The sequence below is a fragment of the Trematomus bernacchii genome, unplaced genomic scaffold (assembly GCF_902827165.1).
Source record: "Trematomus bernacchii unplaced genomic scaffold, fTreBer1.1, whole genome shotgun sequence".
In the NCBI taxonomy this organism is placed as follows: Eukaryota; Metazoa; Chordata; class Actinopteri; order Perciformes; family Nototheniidae; genus Trematomus; species Trematomus bernacchii.
In genome coordinates, this window is record NW_022988043.1 from 10607121 (window position 1) to 10625934 (window position 18814).

Genomic DNA, 18814 nt, shown 5'->3' on the forward strand with positions numbered 1-18814 from the left:
GTCTTAGAAACTCTCCGGTATTGTGTGTCTATCCTGCTAAACATGCATACTATTAACTGTTACTGCTGTCACATGTGGATTCTGTTTTTCTTTATTTGTGGAGGTCGGGGAATAAGACAGAGCTGTTCTCAGATCTGTCCGGCTTCCCAGTGCTGCAGGAGAGGAGGGAGCAGATCCAGACTGTCATCAACGAGATTCAAGACCACCGCAAAGAAGTCCGGCTGACGCTGAAGACCCCGGCACTCGACTACACGAGCGTCTCCGGACAGGAGGTACGGCCTGTGTGTGTTTGAGTCTGAGAGTGACAGACAGGTGGGAGGAGAGGGATTTGGGTGGAAGACTGAGTCACAGAGATGATCTGATGTCTGTGTTTGTGTGTCTGTGTTTGTATCACTGTGTGTGTGTCGGTTTTAATCAAGAATGACGCATTATTTTGACCGTCTGCTCCCGCCTTATTTATCAAAGTCTTCCTCATCCTCCTCTTCCTCCTTTGCCCTCAGTTTCTGATTGAGGTGAAGAACTCGCGGTCGTCCACTGTTCCACCTGGCTGGGTTAAAATCAGCAGGTGAGCTCACTGTTGCAACACACATACGTGCGCACACAAACACAACTGGGATGGACACATCACTTTTATCATTTTTTTTTAATTAAATGATAGTGGCATTTGCTTCTTGGTGTAGGACTAAACATAAATCACAGTTTTATTGAAACCATAATAAGTGCAATATTTGTATTGAAATATTTGTTGAAGGTCAAATATGTGTCTATATCTTTAGTGAATAAGGCATTGTGGTGCTGCAGAGATGTCAAGGTTTACATATCTTATTATACAAACTAAAGAAAATATATCATTCATTTGGTACACTAAAAAACACACTGATTGTTTTCATATTAAGTATATTCTTTTATGTAAATAAATATAATGATGCAAAATGTTACATTGGCTGCAACATTGTGAATCATATTGCAATATCAATCCAAAGAACTGCAATCCTATATTATTTCACTCCTTTGTACGATAATGACAAGATGACATCTGTATTCAGAAAGCAATGAGCAGAGTGGAACTGATGGCTCCTATTAATTTCAATGAGAAACCGTTCACCACTCACAAATCCTTAATAAGGATCAAGAAAATGGTGGATCATTTATGTCTTCAGGCAATGGTCAAATTAAATAAACGGAAAATAGATTATATGCGTTCTTTCGTTTTAGGGCAGCACACAGCTCAAGACAAACCGGGTAACATCTGGTGTAAAAAAACATTTTCTATGTATTTTCTAAACCCTTGCATTCTCTGCTCCTCTCTCCTCTGCAGCACCAAGGCAGTCGGCAGGTATCACTCCCCTCTCCTGGTGGAGCGCTACAAGAAGCTGCTGCAGCTCCGAGAGCAGCTGCTGCTGGACTGCCAGAAGGAGTGGACCAATTTTCTCGAGTATGACACAAAAACAGCTGAACCCAATCTCAAATGAAAAACTGTTAAAAGTTTAACATGTCAGTCTCTGGTTCAGAGAGACGCCTGCACATCTCTCAGCTGGACACAATTATTTTTTCATGGTCAAGTGCATCAACAGTCTGCTCAGAACATAGTATGCACTTACCTTAAATTACACTTGAAAACACTTTCTCTGTCTCTCTCTCTCTCTGTGTCTTTCTCTCTCTCTCTCTCTCTGCAGTCAGTTTGGGGAGCACTATCACACCATGAAAAGAGCTATTAGTCACCTAGCAACCATGGATTGTCTCTTCTCATTGGCTGAGGTGGCTAAACAAGGGGACTATTGCAGGTGATGTCCTCTCATGACGACTGTAAATACTGGTGTGAGAGATTGTATTTGTGTGTGTGTGTGTTTGAGTTTGTGTGTGGGACATTGTGTGTGTGTGGGTGTCCTGTGTCGTGTCCTATAGTCTCAGACAGGCTGTGTGTGGGAGTGTGCACCAGGCTCAGCAGCGTGCTCAGCCAAAACGCCAACATCTCTCCCACTCACTCACAAACACACACACACACACACACACACACACACACACACACACACACACACACACACCCTTGCACTATGTCTTCTTCGATACATTTGGCCATCTCTAGACATGTTTGTGTGAATGTGTTTATTGCATTCAGGCCTGAGGTGTGTGAAGGTCAGCGGCAGATTATGATCAGGGATGGACGACATCCTGCGATTGACTTACTGATGGGAGACCACAACCAGTATGTGCCTAACCTCACCGAACTACAGGTACACACACACACACACACACACACGCGCGCTCACACGCGCTCACACACAGTCCCATTCATAGTGCTTTGAACAAAGTTGAGCCAAAGCACATAAAGACATTTGTTTGCTCACTAACCCATTGAGGCAGCTCTGTAACAAAGTTGTAACAGTACTCACTCACACACACATAAATGCACACTCACATACAGACTTGCATGGCACCACACACACTTCCTCGCACAGAGTGGGTGTAGGTTAATTTTGCAACAGAAGCACAAGCCAATGGGAAGTAGCCAAGCTTTCAATCCACCCACCTCCTCAGCTGTGCAGGACAGCATGCACATATCTTATTCTGTCTCTCCCCTTGCCTTCTGTCTATGTCACTGTGGTTACTCCTCTCCTCTCCTCTCCTCTCCTCTCCTCTCCTCTCCTCTCCTCTCCTCTCCTCTCCTCTTCTACAGGGGGATGGCAGGAGAACTATGATAATCACGGGTCCTAATATGGGGGGTAAGAGCTCCTACATCCGGCAGGTGGCTCTGATCTGTGTGATGGCTCAGATGGGCTCCTATGTCCCGGCCTGTGAGGCCCGTCTGGGCATGCTGGACGGCGTTTACACCAGGTATGAACACAAGCACAATCTACCTGTGAAATCTTAGGAGTTACACCTGGGTAAGGTTGATTTGGACCTTCTAGGTCACATATTACATGATGAAGAAGTCATGTTGAAATGTAATTGTATCTATTAGACTGTCTTGGAGTGCCTTGGAAACATTCCTTATCTTAGCATCATTACAGTTCTATTATGACCAAACCTGAGTTGGTGTTTGTGGTAAAAGTGACTTTCAATTTCGAATATAAAAAACTACAAGGTTTTCCAACAACTTTGAATTCTTCCTTTGCATTAAAAATGAACTTTTAAGAAAATTCAACTGCAAAAACACTGTCCCAAAATGTTTTTGATAGATATTACAGTGAACACATTTTAATGGAACTACTTTCCTCTGAAGAACTTCTGACACAGTGTTAACTTTATTCTTATTTCTTTTGATAGTTTGGTTGAATACACTTCACTATGAATCCTTAAGCCGCTGAATTGGCTTCATAAGGCAGAGTGCATTTCACAGAAACATGATCAATGAGCAATCACTTGATGCAGCTGAACAAAAAAAACAAGTATAGCCTGCTTGTTTATTTTTCTGGCAAGCATGTTAAAGATGAGACAATCATACATTATTAAATGCTTAGAAACAGGTTTAAAAGAATACATAAAGCACATAGGGTTTACCTAATCCATAATTTAATAGTGACACAACGAGCCACTGCGTGTTTTTCATTTTACTCATAAACGGGTGCACAAACGCTCCCAGGAAGTGATGAGTTGCTGAGCTTCTAGCTTTGTCTCCGCCAACAGGAAGACCACAAAAGTGACCATGACAACGCAATTCAGATCATCTTTATTAGTGCAATTAAACAAAAAGACATTGCTTGAGAAAACCTTAGGCCAAAAAAATCACACTTTTCCCCAAAACACCTCATTCACCTTGTTTCACCTTCATCGTCTGTGACAGGGTCGAGTTTATTCCTAGGACTGAGAATAATCCCTTCTAATCCCATTGTGTTCCTCCACACACAGGAAGAGGTGTGTGAGGGAAAAAAAGATTAACAAGAGCTGTTTGACAAGGCCAGCGCTATTGTTCTCTCATAGTTCTGTACGCTGCAGCTCTCCCTATCGTAAGAACTGTGAGACAATAAGGCTTTGTTGTAGGAGGTCTTTTTTCTCCTGATGATGATTGTCCTCATTATGATGAGAGTAGCAGTTAGCTCTGCATGTAGTTTTCAGTTATAGTGAGAAACACAAGCCAATGTAATGTATGGTGTCTGTTATTCTGCTGCTGCAGCACTATGTGATTAGACCTAATGGCTTGCAGATGTGTGTAATCGTCTTTTCTGTGGGTTTAAGCATGTTCTTACGTATTAACCCAGTAGGTGCCAAAGACATGTCAGCACACCACAAGAGCGTGTGTGTTTTAAGGGTAATTAACCTAAAACTTGGAAATCTACTAATCATACTACATATAGTTTATCATCCTGTAACCTAGAAGCAAAATATGTAGATATTCAAACTGATTCAAAATAATCAAAATCATGTAATTTGTCACAGAATAGTGGTCAAGTACTTACAGTACAAAGCCTTGCATCACCTAGCACCTCAGCGACTGCCTTTCTTTTTCTGTTCCAACAAGAACCCTTAGATCCTCCACTGCCCTGCTTTTAGAAATCCCAAGAGTATCACAAGAGAGATCTGGGGAGGCTGCGTTCTGTTTCTTACAGCCCTAAACTATGGAACAGCCTCCCCGTGGATCTTAGAACAGCAAACTCCCTTGAAATCTTTAAAAGCAAAATAAAAAGCTATCTTTTTAATATGGCTTTTAATTTGGGTTAACTTTAAATTCTCACTGGTATCACCAGTTCCTTCAGCAGGAAATCACATCTTTTAGTAGCATGGCGCACAAAATCTGAGAGAAAATCTGTTTAAATTGATCTGATTTGTCTGGCTGTGTTATGCCTTTTACAGTATACTGGCCATTTGATAGAAAGATTACAGGAAAGAAGTGGAGACAGAGAGATCTACGAGTTACTTGCAACACAGTTCTTGAACTAATTATTTATTGAGGATGTTGGGTAGCTCTACTGTACATCACTAGGGTGCCCCAACTAAGGTGCTTTTAGAACAGGATATTTCAGATCAGGATATTTCTTGGGAAGAAATGTGCACAAACCAACATACTTTTAGACTGGAAGTAATTATTGTCAGCTTTAGGTCAGTGTAGAGAAAAAGTGTACTTCAGAAAAGCAATACGTGTTTCCATGTGTGTCCATTGGTTGTTAAGTGGGGTCTATAAACATTGTAAGACGTACATTTTCTTGCTTTTTCTCTGAAAAAAAACAAGCATTTTAAAGAGCCAGTTAATGTCTACAGTAAAAAAGCACAGCCTCACAGAATCCGCTGTCCTCGCTGCCTCTTCTCTTTCTAATTGGGCTAAGATCCTGAGAAGCAAGGCAAGGCAAGGCAAAGTGCTTTACAAAAAATGAAAGACATTAAGAAAATGGCATTTAAAAACAGTCATTAAAAAGCAAAGATAATAAAATAAACATTAAAAGAAAAAATACATAAAAGTTGCAGTGCAGTTTAAGATGTGAATAGTTAAATTAAAAGCAGCGAAAAAAAGAAAAGTCTTCAGCCTGGATTTAAAAGTAGTCAGAGTTGCAGCGGACCGGCAGATTTCTGGTAGTTTGTTCCAGATATTTGGAGCATAATAACTGAATGCTGCTTCTCCGTGTTTAGTTCTGACTCTGGTGACAGAAAGCTGACCAGACCCTGAAGACCTGAGAGTTCTGGATGGTTCATAATATAGCAGCAGGTCAGAAATGTATTTTGGGCCTAAACCCGTGGCTGCTTTATAAACCAGCAGCAATATTTTTAAATCAATTCTTTGACACACAGGAAGCCAGTGTAAAGACTTCAGAACAGGAGTGATGTGATCCACTTTCTTAGTGTTAGTGAGGACTCGAGCAGCAGCGTTCTGAATTAGCTGCAGCTTTCTAATGGATTTTTTAGTGAGACCTGTGAAGACACCATTACAGTAGTCGAGTCTACTGAAGATAAAAGCATGGACAAGTTTTTCCAAATCCTGCTGTGACATTACGGCCCGTCCACACAGCGGCCTGCGTTGAAGCTTCAACGCTTCTGCCCATTCACTTTGAATGGGGTGACGTCACGCTACGCCGAACTGCATTGTGGGAGCGAAGCGTAGCGTTGCAAAAGTTGAGCAATGTTCAACTTTTGAAGTTTCGGCGGAAGCGTCAGCCAATCGAATCATATGCCAGTACAAGCTCTAGCCAATCAAACCGCGTGCTTGTGTGTCCGGGGCGGGAGATTCATGTGAGTTTCAGCCCCCCCCCGCCGGGAAGCTTCAACGCACGCCGCTGTGTGGACGGGCCGTTAGTCTTTTAATCCTAGATATATTCTAGTGATAGTAGGCTGATTTAGTAACTGTTTTAATGTGACTGTTGAAACTCAGGTCAGAGTCCATGACTACACCTAGATTTCTGGCTTTATCTGTTGTTTTGAACATTGCAGACTGAAGCTCAGCGCTAACTTTTATACGTTCTGCCTTGGCTCCAAAAACCATTATCTCAGTTTTATCTTTGTTTAATTGGAGAAAGTTCTGACACATCCAGTCATTGATTTGTTTAATGCACTCACTCAGTGTTTGAATTGGAGCATATTCTCCTGGTGAAATGGTTACGTAAATTTGTGTGTCATCCGCATAATTATGGTAACTTATTTTGTAGTTTTTCATTATCTGAGCCAGTGGTAGCATGTAGATGTTAAAGAGAAGAGGCTCCAAGATGGAGCCTTGAGGAACCCCACATGTCATATTTGTCAACTCAGATGTGTATTTACCTATAGAAACAACGTTTTTTCTGTCCGTTAAGTAGGACTCAAACCAATTTAGAACTGTTGCCGAAAGTCCCACCCAGTTTTCCAGTCTGTCTAGCAATATGTTGTGGTCAACAGTGTCAAACGCAGCACTGAGATCTAATAATACTAACACTGAAGTTCTGCCACTGTCTGTGTTTAAGTGGATGTCATTGAAGACCTTTACAAGAGCAGTCTCAGTGCTGTGGTTTGGACGAAAGCCTGATTGGAACACATTGAAACAGTTATTTAAATGCAAGTACTTACTCAACTGTTGAAAAACTACTTTTTCAATGATTTTACCTAGAAATGGCAGGTTTGATATTGGCCTGTAATTGTTCATTACTGAAGCATCTAGATCAGGGGTCAGCAACAGGCGGTCCGGATCCGGACCCAGACGCCGACCTATATGGACCCGGACCTATAATCAATACATTAACCCTTCTCTTGCGTTTCGGGTCAAAAGTGACCGAATGACTTTTGTTTCATAAATATTGTGTTTTTCATCCAATTGCCTCAATACCTTATGTTATACTCCACACTAGGCCTCTGAACATATACACTTGATGATCACCACTTGCATTGAATTTTGAGTGATTTATTCAATAGTGAAACACCATGATGTTTTCGGTCAGAATTGACCGCCATAGAAAATGAATGGGTATGAGTGTATTATGTTCATCCTGCAGATGGAAAACATCTATACACACACACACACACACACACACACACACACACACACACACACACACACACACACACACACACACACACACACACATACACATACACGCACACACACTCACGTTATGGGAACCTCTCCCTTTCTCGCGCTGTATGATACAATGTATCATACCTTCTCACAGGTGCGAGCTCTGTGCCCCTCGAGAAACACAAACCTCTCACTTTCTCGCGCTAAATGCGCCTCCCTTACTGTCTCTCAAGCAGTTATATTTGTGCCTTGCTCACATTTGACTCATTGACACAATGAGCAGGCGACCGATTAGGCGATTTTCTGTACACATTTTTTTAACCAGATGAAGAGGAGATTGAACCAGATGAAGAGGAGATAGAGGAAGGTGTCTCAGAAATGGAAGACAACAGCGATCCAGACTATGAGCCTACAACAGACCAGGAAGAGGCACCTGAGGGAGAGGCCCCTGAGGGAGAGGAGGGAGAGGCCCCTGAGATAGAGGCCCCTGAGGGAGAGGACCCTGAGATAGAACCCCCTGAGGGAGAGGAGCCTGAGGTGACATTCCACATTTCAATTTTGATGGGGCGATTCTATTTTAACCGCTGCCGACAGGGGGCGAAAGTACGGAGCCCCCTAGGGGACATGGAGAAGAAAAAAAAAATTATTTGAAAAAAAAAAAGAAAAAATGTTTTGCGAGATCTCGCAATACTTTTGCGAGATCTGGCAAAACTTTTCATTTAGCTCAATGTACTTCCTGGTCAGTTCGGCCACACAGAAACCACAACAATGGAGCGGTTCATCGATTTTACTTTGAGCTTGGCCTTAAATATAAAGATATAACATCAGTGCTTGGCAATAGGCACGGGTTTCACATAAGTGAAAGACACCTCAAGAGAACACTCGGAGCGAGGGGACATGCATGTCGCAAAGCATACTATGAGCTGAGTTATTGACAGATTCGAATTTCGCAGATCAATAACTCATGAACATAACGTTGTAAAAATACAAACGACATGACTTTACAATCATAGCAAGGTAGACAACGAGCTACAGAGTCATTTTTATCAGAACAGTACGATACGCGCCGCCATCCGAGCTAAACTTCAAGAATTGGTCACAATCTGCAGCTGGAGGAGGGAGTCTACAAACTGCAACGGGGGTTTTGCGAGATATCGCAATACTTTTGCGATATCTCGCAAAACATATATATATATATTTTTTCAAATACATTTTTTTTCTTCTCCATGTCCCCTAGGGGGCTCCGTACGAAAGAGACGAGTGAGCGATACAGGGAGAGAAACACAGAAGAAGAGATGAGAGCGCGGCAGAGAGAAGCGGAGAGGAAAGTGAGTGAAGAGAATAATTAGCGATACAGGGAGAGAAGCGGAGAGGAGAGTGAACAGGCGTGTTAGCGGCAGACAGGGAGAGACACATAATTACACATGGCGCTCTCCAAGAAGAGGAAAGTGGACAGTGAGAACAGAGCTTTTAACCCTGAGTGGACGGACTCATTCATGTTCATCCTGCCCACTGGGAGCACAGAACCAGTGTGTCGAGACCGTGGCGCTCATTAAAAGTGCCAAAACGCCACTATGAGACAAAACACAAAGTGTTTGACCAAACATTCCCTCTCAAGTCAGAACTGAGGTCACAAAAAATAAGCAGTCTCAGAGCCCAATATGATCAGTCCACCAGGATCAAAATTAAAACTAAATATCGTTCCAGGGCAGGCTAACCGAGGCTAACCAATGAGCACCTGCATGTGTATGAGAATGGCACTGACACCATTTCAGCCCAGATTTACAAACTCCTGGCAGGACAAGCTCCAGCTCAATTCTCACACTGAATTAAAAAAAAGTGAGTGATGGACTGCAATATAAGAGGGAAAGAAAGAGAAACTTTAAAACTGTTGAATTGTTATGATGTGTAAAGACTGATATTGTTCTATAATCGGCTGAAACTGTTAAGTCATGATGTGAAAAGGTTAACAAAGAAAAAGGGAAACTCAAGCTGCTGCTACACTTTATTTGATTTATCTAAAATTAAGCACTTTTAAGATGCACATATTTTCAAAAGCTATTTTATTTATTTTCTCCTTTATTTTTAAATGCAGCCTGGGAGGAACATTACACATTTCCACAGTATTTACTGTATATCTGTATAGTTCAAAGTTAATTGACAATAAATATTGTTGTTTATGAATTGTACTTTCTTTATTTGATTGGCAGTCAGTTGTTGATTACATGCAGACGTTGATAAAGCTACAGGCTACTTCAATATATATCACACTAATTCATAAAGCAAGTTAGACATTTTGATGTTCCGGACCTTTGCATGGGGAGATTTTCTCTAACTGGACCTCGTTGAATTTTAGTTGAATACCCCTGATCTAGATTATTCTTTTTTAAGAGCGGTTTAATGACTGCAGTTTTCAGGGCCTGTGGAAAACACCTGAGTGAAGAGACTTGTTTACTATGTGAAGTAGATCTGAGGCCATGCAATGAAAAACATCTTTGAAAAATCCTGTTGGAATAATATAATAATAATAATAATAATAATACATTACATTTATAAAGCGCTTTTCCTGGTGCTCAAAGCGCTTATATATAATATCAAGGCAGCAGGAGGAGGATTTCAGAAGTTGAATAATGTCCTCTAGGTTTTTATCATTAATCTGATGGAATTGTGTCATGGTGTTTGAATTGATATTAGGTGGACACAGGGACAACACATCTGCTGTAGCTGATGCAGAGGCACGGACTGCTTGTCTGATTTTCTGAATTTTGTCAGTGAAGGAGGCAAAGTCATTGCAGGCCCTGGTGGATAGAAATTCAGATGCTACTGACACTGGGGGGTTTGTTAGTCTGTCAACGGTAGCAAACAAGGCACGTGCATTGTTTTTGTTTTTGGTAATGATGCCAGAGAAGAAAGACTGTCGTGCATTTTTCAATTCCAAATTATAAGCTTATTTATAATAAGCACTCAATCAATTCCCACTGCTGTGTCAAGCGTGATACACGCAGCGGTGGGAATTGCTTCATCTTGTGTGTGTGAGAGTGAGAGGTGTTGTGTGTTTATGAGCAAGAGGGGAGACAGACATGGAGAGCCTCTGAGAGGAATAAGCAGACTTTGTGGGATGGGGGTAATGAGATGGTGCGTAGGTGTCTAATGGGATGTCCTGTCGGAATTGATCCACATGATTGATTATCAATGACGATAAAGTGAATAATCTGGAGATTGGTTTTAAAGCTGTGTGGCTGCCTTCATAACTTTTATTTTCCTGCCCACTCCTCTGCGCTACAGCACTTTTGACAAATATGCCAAACAGTGGTTTTAGCATTATTTGGTGCATGTGTACCATAGTGACCCTGCTGTGTGTGTTTTCTGGCGAGGGACGTGTGTGTGTGTGTGTGTGTGTGTGTGTGTGTGTGTGTGTGTGTGTGTGTGTGTGTGTGTGTGTGTGTGTGTGTGTGTGTGTGTGTGTGTGTGTGTGTGTGTGTGTGTGTGTGTGTGTGTGTGTGTGTGTGTGTGTGTGTGTGTGTGTGTGTGTGTGTGTGTGTGTGTGTGTGTGTGTGTGTGTGTGTGTGTGTGTGTGTGTGTGTGTGTGTGTGTGTGTGTGTGTGTGTGTGTGTGTGTGTGTGTGTGTGTGTGTGTGTGTGTGTGTGTGTGTGTGTGTGTGTGTGTGTGTGTGTGTGTGTGGTGTGTGTGTGTGTGTGTGTGTGTGTGGTGTGTGTGTGTGTGTGTGTGTGTGTGTGTGTGTGTGTGTGTGTGTGTGTGTGTGTGTGTGTGTGTGTGTGTGTGTGTGTGTGTGTGTGTGTGTGTGTGTGTGTGCTGAAGGTTATAGAGCACATTCTTCCATCCCTTCATGGTTGTTATGGAAACAGCTAAAGAAAACTGTGAAAAGGACCTTTAACGACCGTGGACTCGCAGCAGTGATTATACCGTGTGTTACTTGAGGCTTTCAAAAGTTCCTCGCCCATCAAAAATGCAATGAGAATTTATTTTTCAGAAATGTGGCTTAAATAAAAAAAAAAAAAAGGACCTGAGGGTTTTTTGCCAAGGGTCTTGAGATCCAGACCTCGGTGGGTGTTGTACAGTGTTGTGAAATGTTGCATCCAAAATCCACTTGTTCCTCAGAGCTTTTGATCCAAACACTTAAATGATGGACCAACTAATTACTTTGATTTTCTTGCTGCAGAGATCAATTTAATGTTTTTCATGTAGCATTATTCTTTATTTGGATTTCCTTTATCTCTCTACAGTATATCTGGTTGCTAGTCCTCTGGTGTTCCCATGAAATAAAGATAAACTGCACTTTTAAATCACACGGCATCAGTGGAGCAACAAAGGTAAAGCAAATTAAACATAGACATAAAAAATAAGTGAGTTTAAAGTGACTCTGCGAATCAAATAGCCTCAGTACATTACATTACATGTCATTTGTTAGACGCTTTTATCCAAAGCGACTTACATACATTCGGTACTGTGGACAATCCCCACAGGAGCAATTTGGGGTGAAGTGTCTTGTCCAGGGACACAACGACATGCTGACTGCAGTGGGACTCGAACTTGCTATCCCCTGATTCGAAGTCCAGTACTGACAGTAAACAACAAACAGTGGCATATATATGTTTTTGATAATATTGACCTCAGTTTAAAATGAACTTCAAAAATAACATATTAAACAGAATTATTTATTTGCATTAGGAGAAATGTATCAATGGGAAGCCTTCTTTCTCTAGATTAAACTGGATGAAATGCAGAAGGTTGAGAAGGGCTGTGAGGCCAACACTGAACAGGATGCAAATCCTCTAGAAGTATCAGCTGTTCCTTCTAACATTTGATTTTGAAGGTTGTGTCATGTTTGTAAAAGTGAGTTTGACGTTGTGTTGTGGCTTGTTGTTTTGATTGAACACATTGGAGTGTTATTCTAGTCAATCGGAGCAACAAGAGAAATGAGGGCCAGAAAAACACTTGAAATGTGGCTGACAATGTTTTGTTGTGACGTGATGATAAATGGACTCTATTTTCAGAAACAGTGTATTTGGCGGGAAGGCAGGACTCAATGCAGAGCAGCAGGACGCCCAGCTGGTGGAGCGAGTGTGTGTTTTTGCTGTACATCCGCTCATCAGAGGACGCACAGAGTGTGTGAACAGAGCTCTTCCTTTTCATCTCACTCTGTCCGTCCTTCCTGCCACGCAGTATAGATCTGATTGTATTAATTTCCCCTGACACACACGCACTATAAATTGGCTGATGAAATGCAGCAGCATGTGTGCCACGCCCCTCTCCTGTGTGGTGTGTGATGTAACCATGGTAATGTAAGTGCTGCAGGCTCCTGTCGGTAGTTCATTGATAATATGGCACTATATTCAAGGACAAACAGGACAGGAAAGACAGATTTAGAGGTGAGAAAAGCTGACTGGCAGATAGATTTGGCATCTGTGCTCCAGCTGGAGTCCTTGCTCTGTCAGACAGTCTGTATCTGTGCGTCACAGGAGCTCTCAAATGGGCTCTGAGGCTTGTGAAGAATTCAACATGTTGTCGTATCTCTGTAATCGGTAAATCTCCACTGACATTTGTAATCGACAGGTGGCAACGTCAATAATTTTCAAGGTTGTGTTATTCCACAGTAGGAGTCTTTTTGATTTTCTGTCATCAGACATAAATTACCGCTCAGGCGACAGTGTAACAGCATCAACCATAATTGTATCTAGAATTAGTTTATCAATACATGCATTCAGGGATGTCTAATACATGTATTTAATGTGTTGCTTCTCATAGCTGGGCCTAACGCAATACATGTTTTGTATTCTTGTGTTGGATGTTATGGTAGCTGATTATTGTCCATGTTTTTAAAATGAGATGTCCAAAAACCCTATGAGTGTCAGGTGCAGAAGATTTAATCTCTGGAAATACATAAAGAGTGCTAAAGGCCAGTTCTAACAGGAATAATATTCCCGTTTATACTTTTATTTATACAGGCCACTATAACTATAAAATGCTCATGATGACTCAACAGATTATTGGTTTTCTGTTAAACTATTATGGACTAATGATGATGGTTTAAGTGGTGGCATGCTCTTCCTGTGGTCAATCTGAGTACACTGAAATGTGTAACCAATGTCACTTATTTATAATTTAAGGAATTGCGAAGTAGACTTGATTCTTTATCCTGGTTTTTCTTCTTTGTTTTGGTATACAAAAAGAACCTACGGTTGTAGTAGTTACTCTTTGTCACTTTTTTCACACCCGTCCTTTTCAATTTCCCTTTTTCTTACAACTTCGATAGTTTAGGAGGAAGAGGAGGAGCAGCAGCTTCAGGGATTGAAAGATTGTGTGATCTGATCTCAGCATCATAACCTGTTACCCTTCGACTGTTTTCTGATCTCTGATCTATGCCTTGGTCTGTTTATCAGGATGGGGGCTTCAGACAACATCTACAAAGGCCGAAGTACATTCATGGAAGAGTTGACTGAAGCCTCAGAGATCCTTTCTCGTGCAACCGACCGTTCATTGGTGATCCTTGATGAGCTGGGACGGGGCACGAGCACTCATGACGGTATTGCCATCGCCTATGCCACCTTGGAGTACTTCATCAGAGATGTAAGTTTGTGTTTGTTTGAATGGATTCTTTTTACTGATGTCATGGTCACACACACGGATTTAAATATTTTAAGAAGGGAAGAAAAGGGATGAGAGGGAAGACACTGAGAGGACATCTGGGTTACATTGTGGTGCCGAAATGAAAAATAATGTGAAATACTCCCTGTTGTCATACAAACACATAATGTATTCATCCACCTGATTTGTTGGATCTCAACGCAAGCCCAATTAACCATTGAGCCGATGGCCTCGAGGTGTGTGTATGTGTGTCCATGCAACTGTTTGATAGTATGTGGCTGTGTGCTCTGCAGTATGCAGTGATCGTTTGTTCTCCGAGAGAAATATGAGGCTCCAGAGAGGCCTTTAGCAGCAGAGCAGCTCTTGAGAACAGAGCAGGCTTGATCTATAATGTTAATATTCTGGGAAAGAGCAAGCTGCAATGGAAAAGGAAGGAAAGAGAGAGTGATCCCTAGGTACCTACATGTTCAAGGGGTGTTGCAGTGCTGCATGCCTCATTTGACTTACATGAAATATTCACACATTCAAGGCCCATGACGGGTTGTCCAATCTTCACCTTTGCACTCTCAAGGGATCATATGTGTCCGTAGGCGTTGGTGCCTTTTGCTAATGATATGTTTCCTGCTTATTTTTGTCAACCATTGTTAAAATGTTGAGTTTGAAAATCAGTATTGTCCAATTTTAGCAATCGAAGCCAAAGAGAAGAGAGCAAAAGGTGCTGAGGTTTCAGTATTTTACGAGAGAGGCTGGGTGTTCTGCTGGGATTATAAATCCTGCACAGTCAAATGTGTTGCAAAATGTTGCACATCTCCATATTGACAAAACAGATAAGTAGTATCCCCAGAAAAGGGGGGTGCTTGTGTCAGTGAAGGGGTTATTAGTACCCACATTGGAAATTCAATCATTGTTGACTTGCAGTAGTTGTTGGTGCCAATTTATATTAAACAAACAATTAAATACTGTATGCATAGAGCACTCATTATTACAGTTTGACTTGCGTTGTGTGCTTGAGGTTGTGGCATCAATTAGGGCACACAGCTGTTCATTTTCTAAGCTGGTAACACCTGTAAAGTATAATCTACATAAAAATAAGGCGTCCTCTTTGTTTTATGTTACATGTTTTCCATGGTAATCCTATTTGTATCAACATAATTAGTGAACATAAATTGCAAATGTATACTTTAATTTCCACATATTACTACATAGCTCTACAATATATAACAACAATAAACATGTTAAAAATATGTACATACAGTATACAGTAGTGATAAGATTTATATTAATGCTGAAAATAGGATTGTTTCTCAAAATGTACAGTAAAATACAGTAAGGATGCCATTATTATACTTAAAATAAAATGAATCCTTTAAAATGTATGTAATATCAATTGTGACAAATGTATTTAAAACTGCAATTCATATTTTTAATATTGGACTTGTAGACTCCCTATGTTGCTCTTTATTTGCGTGATATGAATACAGACAGTTTACTAATGTTAGCAACATCCACTTTAAAGGGGAGGTTGTGCATTTAGCCTTTTAAGATGCCCTCAAATGGCCTGACATTCCTTTACTGTAGCTTTAAAGGAGAGGTGTCATGCTTTTCCGGTTATTACCCGTCCCCTTGTGTGTTATGAAGGTTTTTATGCATGTAAACGGTGTGCAGAGTCAAAACCCTCAAAGTACACCCTGTAGCGAGTAAAACTCTAACACAGAAAATACCTCCCCAAAACGCCTCGTTGGAGATACGTCATTGTCCATTTGATTCTTCCGGGTACGGCATGATGTAATGCCGTACCCGGAACGAAATGGACCAATCCGTGGAGCCGTTACGTTACGTCCGCGGAGCCGTTACGTTAAGCCCCCGCTGATTGGTCCAAATTGACCAATCCACGGACTTCCTCACACACACACATCTGTGTGCAGGGAGCAGGCAGCTCTGCTGATTTCTCCTCCCTGGCTGCAGGCTGATAACAGACAGTTGGGATCGCGGCAAAATTCTCTCTGCAGACCCATTCTCACAGCGTTTATCAACCTTTTTCTTACTCAATATCAAGCCACACTTATTGTTTTTACTTCGGGTGTGAGTTTGTGTGTGCTCAGGATGAGTTTGGCTGTGTTTCGCTATGTATCCTAAACAAGGAAACAACACCTCCACGGAGCTCAGCGCGATTCACAACGTCCCGACCAATCAGAGCACACTATGAACCAGAAAGACAACTCTGTTTCCACCATTTTATTGATTGATCATTGTGATTGTATATCTCCACAGTATTGACTAGGTCTAAGATTTCCAGAACAGGGGGCTGGAGCTTTTGGGGCTACAACGAGCTGTTAAAGGCAGAGAGTGAAATTCAGTGAATACACGTAGTTTACAGAGATGCTGTATGAGAAACCAATGTGAGTTTGGAAAAATGCACAGTATAAATCTATTTTAGTATACCTCAACAATGGAATTATGATCAGTGGAAATGGCCATGACACCTCTCCTTTAAAACTTGAATCAGGAGAACATAATAGTTTTGCATATCTGCCAAGCTGGACACCAATGCCGATATATCAATGATAAGTTCTCCTATGGATTGCAGTCTGCAAGACGCACATAACAAAACTAAAACATGCTTACAAATGTAGCTGTACAGAGGTCTAGTTTTCTTTACAGCTGTGTGGTGAGTTGTTGTGTGTGAGCCCTCCAGGTTGTAGCTTCTCTGGGGAAAAGGATTTAACAACTCACATGTTCCACCCTGACCTTGGTGAACATTACATTTTGCACTTTAGGAACTTTGTTTTCCTGGCTGTAGTAAATAAGCACCTCACCAGCTATTGTAACGGCTGATGATGCACAAACTGTTGATCCTCAGTTTGGGGCATCCTGTAGTGGGAGGATGAGCGCCAGGGTGCAGCTCCCCCTTTGGTCCTCACTGTCAGATCCCATTGATGTCGTTTTGCCACTAGAATGTCCTTACTCTCTCACTGATGCCTTCAGGGTAATTTTCCAAGCTGTATCCAATCTCTGACAGCTGGAATTTGTTTATTTTCTGTTTTCCAAAGCCTGAGTCAAAAAGCTCCAAATTGCCCTGAGGTTCCCCTTGTTCAAATATAGATGAATAAACATTTATCTTTGAAAACTCCTTCCAGTGATCGTGTTTTGCCAGTTCCGCATTAATGGACAGAATCTCAGGGGTTATGTAATCCTGCTGGAAAACATAGAACGCAAATGTGTAAGTAGCGGCTAATGCAGCAGGCAGCTGCTGCAGGAAGGAGCTCTCTAACTACCTGTTGTATAACACCATTGATTTGTTAGAAAAGCCTTGCTATTAAGAAAGACACAAACAAGAAGTTATGCTTTGCAGCAAAAGGCCTTTTCAGTACAGGCAGACCTGCAGAGTCTTTAATGGTCTCTCCTCCTCCTCCTCCTCCTCCTCCTCCTTTCCAGACTCAACTGCTCACGTCAAAAGTCAGACTACTCCTCCTTTGACTCGGTTGTTATAGTAACACACCTTTCCCTGTCCCCTAGCACTCACCTGAGAGGTAGTTAAGAATGTAGATGGGTTTCATAACACCACTCAATAAAAGAGACAGCCTTGACGCAGGAAGAGAAAAAGAAACAGAAAAGCAGAGGAGAGGAGAGACGATCACGAAAAAACAGGAGCTGCTTCTGTCAGAAGTTGCTGGGTTTTAATGTGAAATCAATCACGACCAGCACGCGGTTTGTTGCTTCAGTACGTGTTTCATTCTCATTCTAGCCGTGATGTTACCTCATACTGTCCTCTTCTTTAGCCATTACTCACTCTCAGACTCACTTGGACTCTCACTTTTATTCACACCAACAGCAGGTCCTGCCGTTAGCTTCACACAGAGCTCATCACTACGCATCGCTCTCCACTTGTACAATGACTCAGGCCTGAATGTGACTGCAATAACATTGTAATGCTGCACTGTATACACAAGCAGAATCAGGCCCAGCTTTACACCTTTTACCCTCACAGGAGAACTTGTACTCACTAAAACTTACTTTTGGTTGCACACTAATGGGTACATTTTCAGTAGGATGTTTCGCTCCGTGTGGGCGTTAATGGTCTGTTATGCTCACGCTGATGCACAGAGCTCCTAAGAAGACCCACGTGTGCTCCACTGCACTCTGCACTGCTCCGTTTCTGCACTGTTATACATACTGCACATGGGGAAGATACATGTCAGTTTGCTTTCAATTCGTTGTGATTTCATTCCTTTGTATTTTTCAGCTCTTGCATGTTCAATGGTGAGAATTGTGTTTCTCCATTGCATGCCAAACATGGTTTGGAGTGTGTGGGTGGGGACCACAGACAGGGATATAATAGAATCAAAATGGGAAAAGTTACAAGATGATACAAGAAATTAGGGCTGTGCAATTAATCGTATATTAATCTCGATTACGATTTTGGCTTGCAACGATTACGAAAACAACGTAATCGAAATAAAACGATTATTTTTATTTAAAAAAAAAAATAAATGTACCGGTAATTTTTTTTTTTTTTTATTGGTTTTTCAGTTGAATTATACTTAAAGTTCCGGGTAATCAACTGTTCGAAACATTTTTTTCAATAAATGAATGTTTTCAAAGTAAATGGATAATCGTTTGTAATAATCGTGATATCAATTATTGACCAAAATAATCGTGATTATGATTTTTGCCATAATCGCACAGCCCTACAAGAAATATATTTTCTACCACCGATTTATACTTCTATGATTGAACTCAAATCATAAAATACTGGATAATTTAAGCCCTTACCATTGCACCCAGGATATATTTCTA

The 18814-nt window shown here is 41.4% G+C and overlaps 1 protein-coding gene across 1 annotated transcript in view; it reads left to right on the forward strand.

Moving 5' to 3' along the window:
* msh3 (mutS homolog 3 (E. coli)) overlaps positions 1–18814 on the forward strand; it is a 45579-nt gene that overhangs the window by 18923 nt on the left and 7842 nt on the right. Inside the window, exons 15-21 of the mRNA XM_034118529.1 lie at positions 104–272; positions 501–565; positions 1319–1435; positions 1677–1784; positions 2120–2234; positions 2678–2835; positions 13813–13999. Of these exons, the coding sequence (XP_033974420.1) occupies positions 104–272; positions 501–565; positions 1319–1435; positions 1677–1784; positions 2120–2234; positions 2678–2835; positions 13813–13999 (919 nt within the window). The remainder of the gene's footprint in view (positions 1–103; positions 273–500; positions 566–1318; positions 1436–1676; positions 1785–2119; positions 2235–2677; positions 2836–13812; positions 14000–18814) is intronic.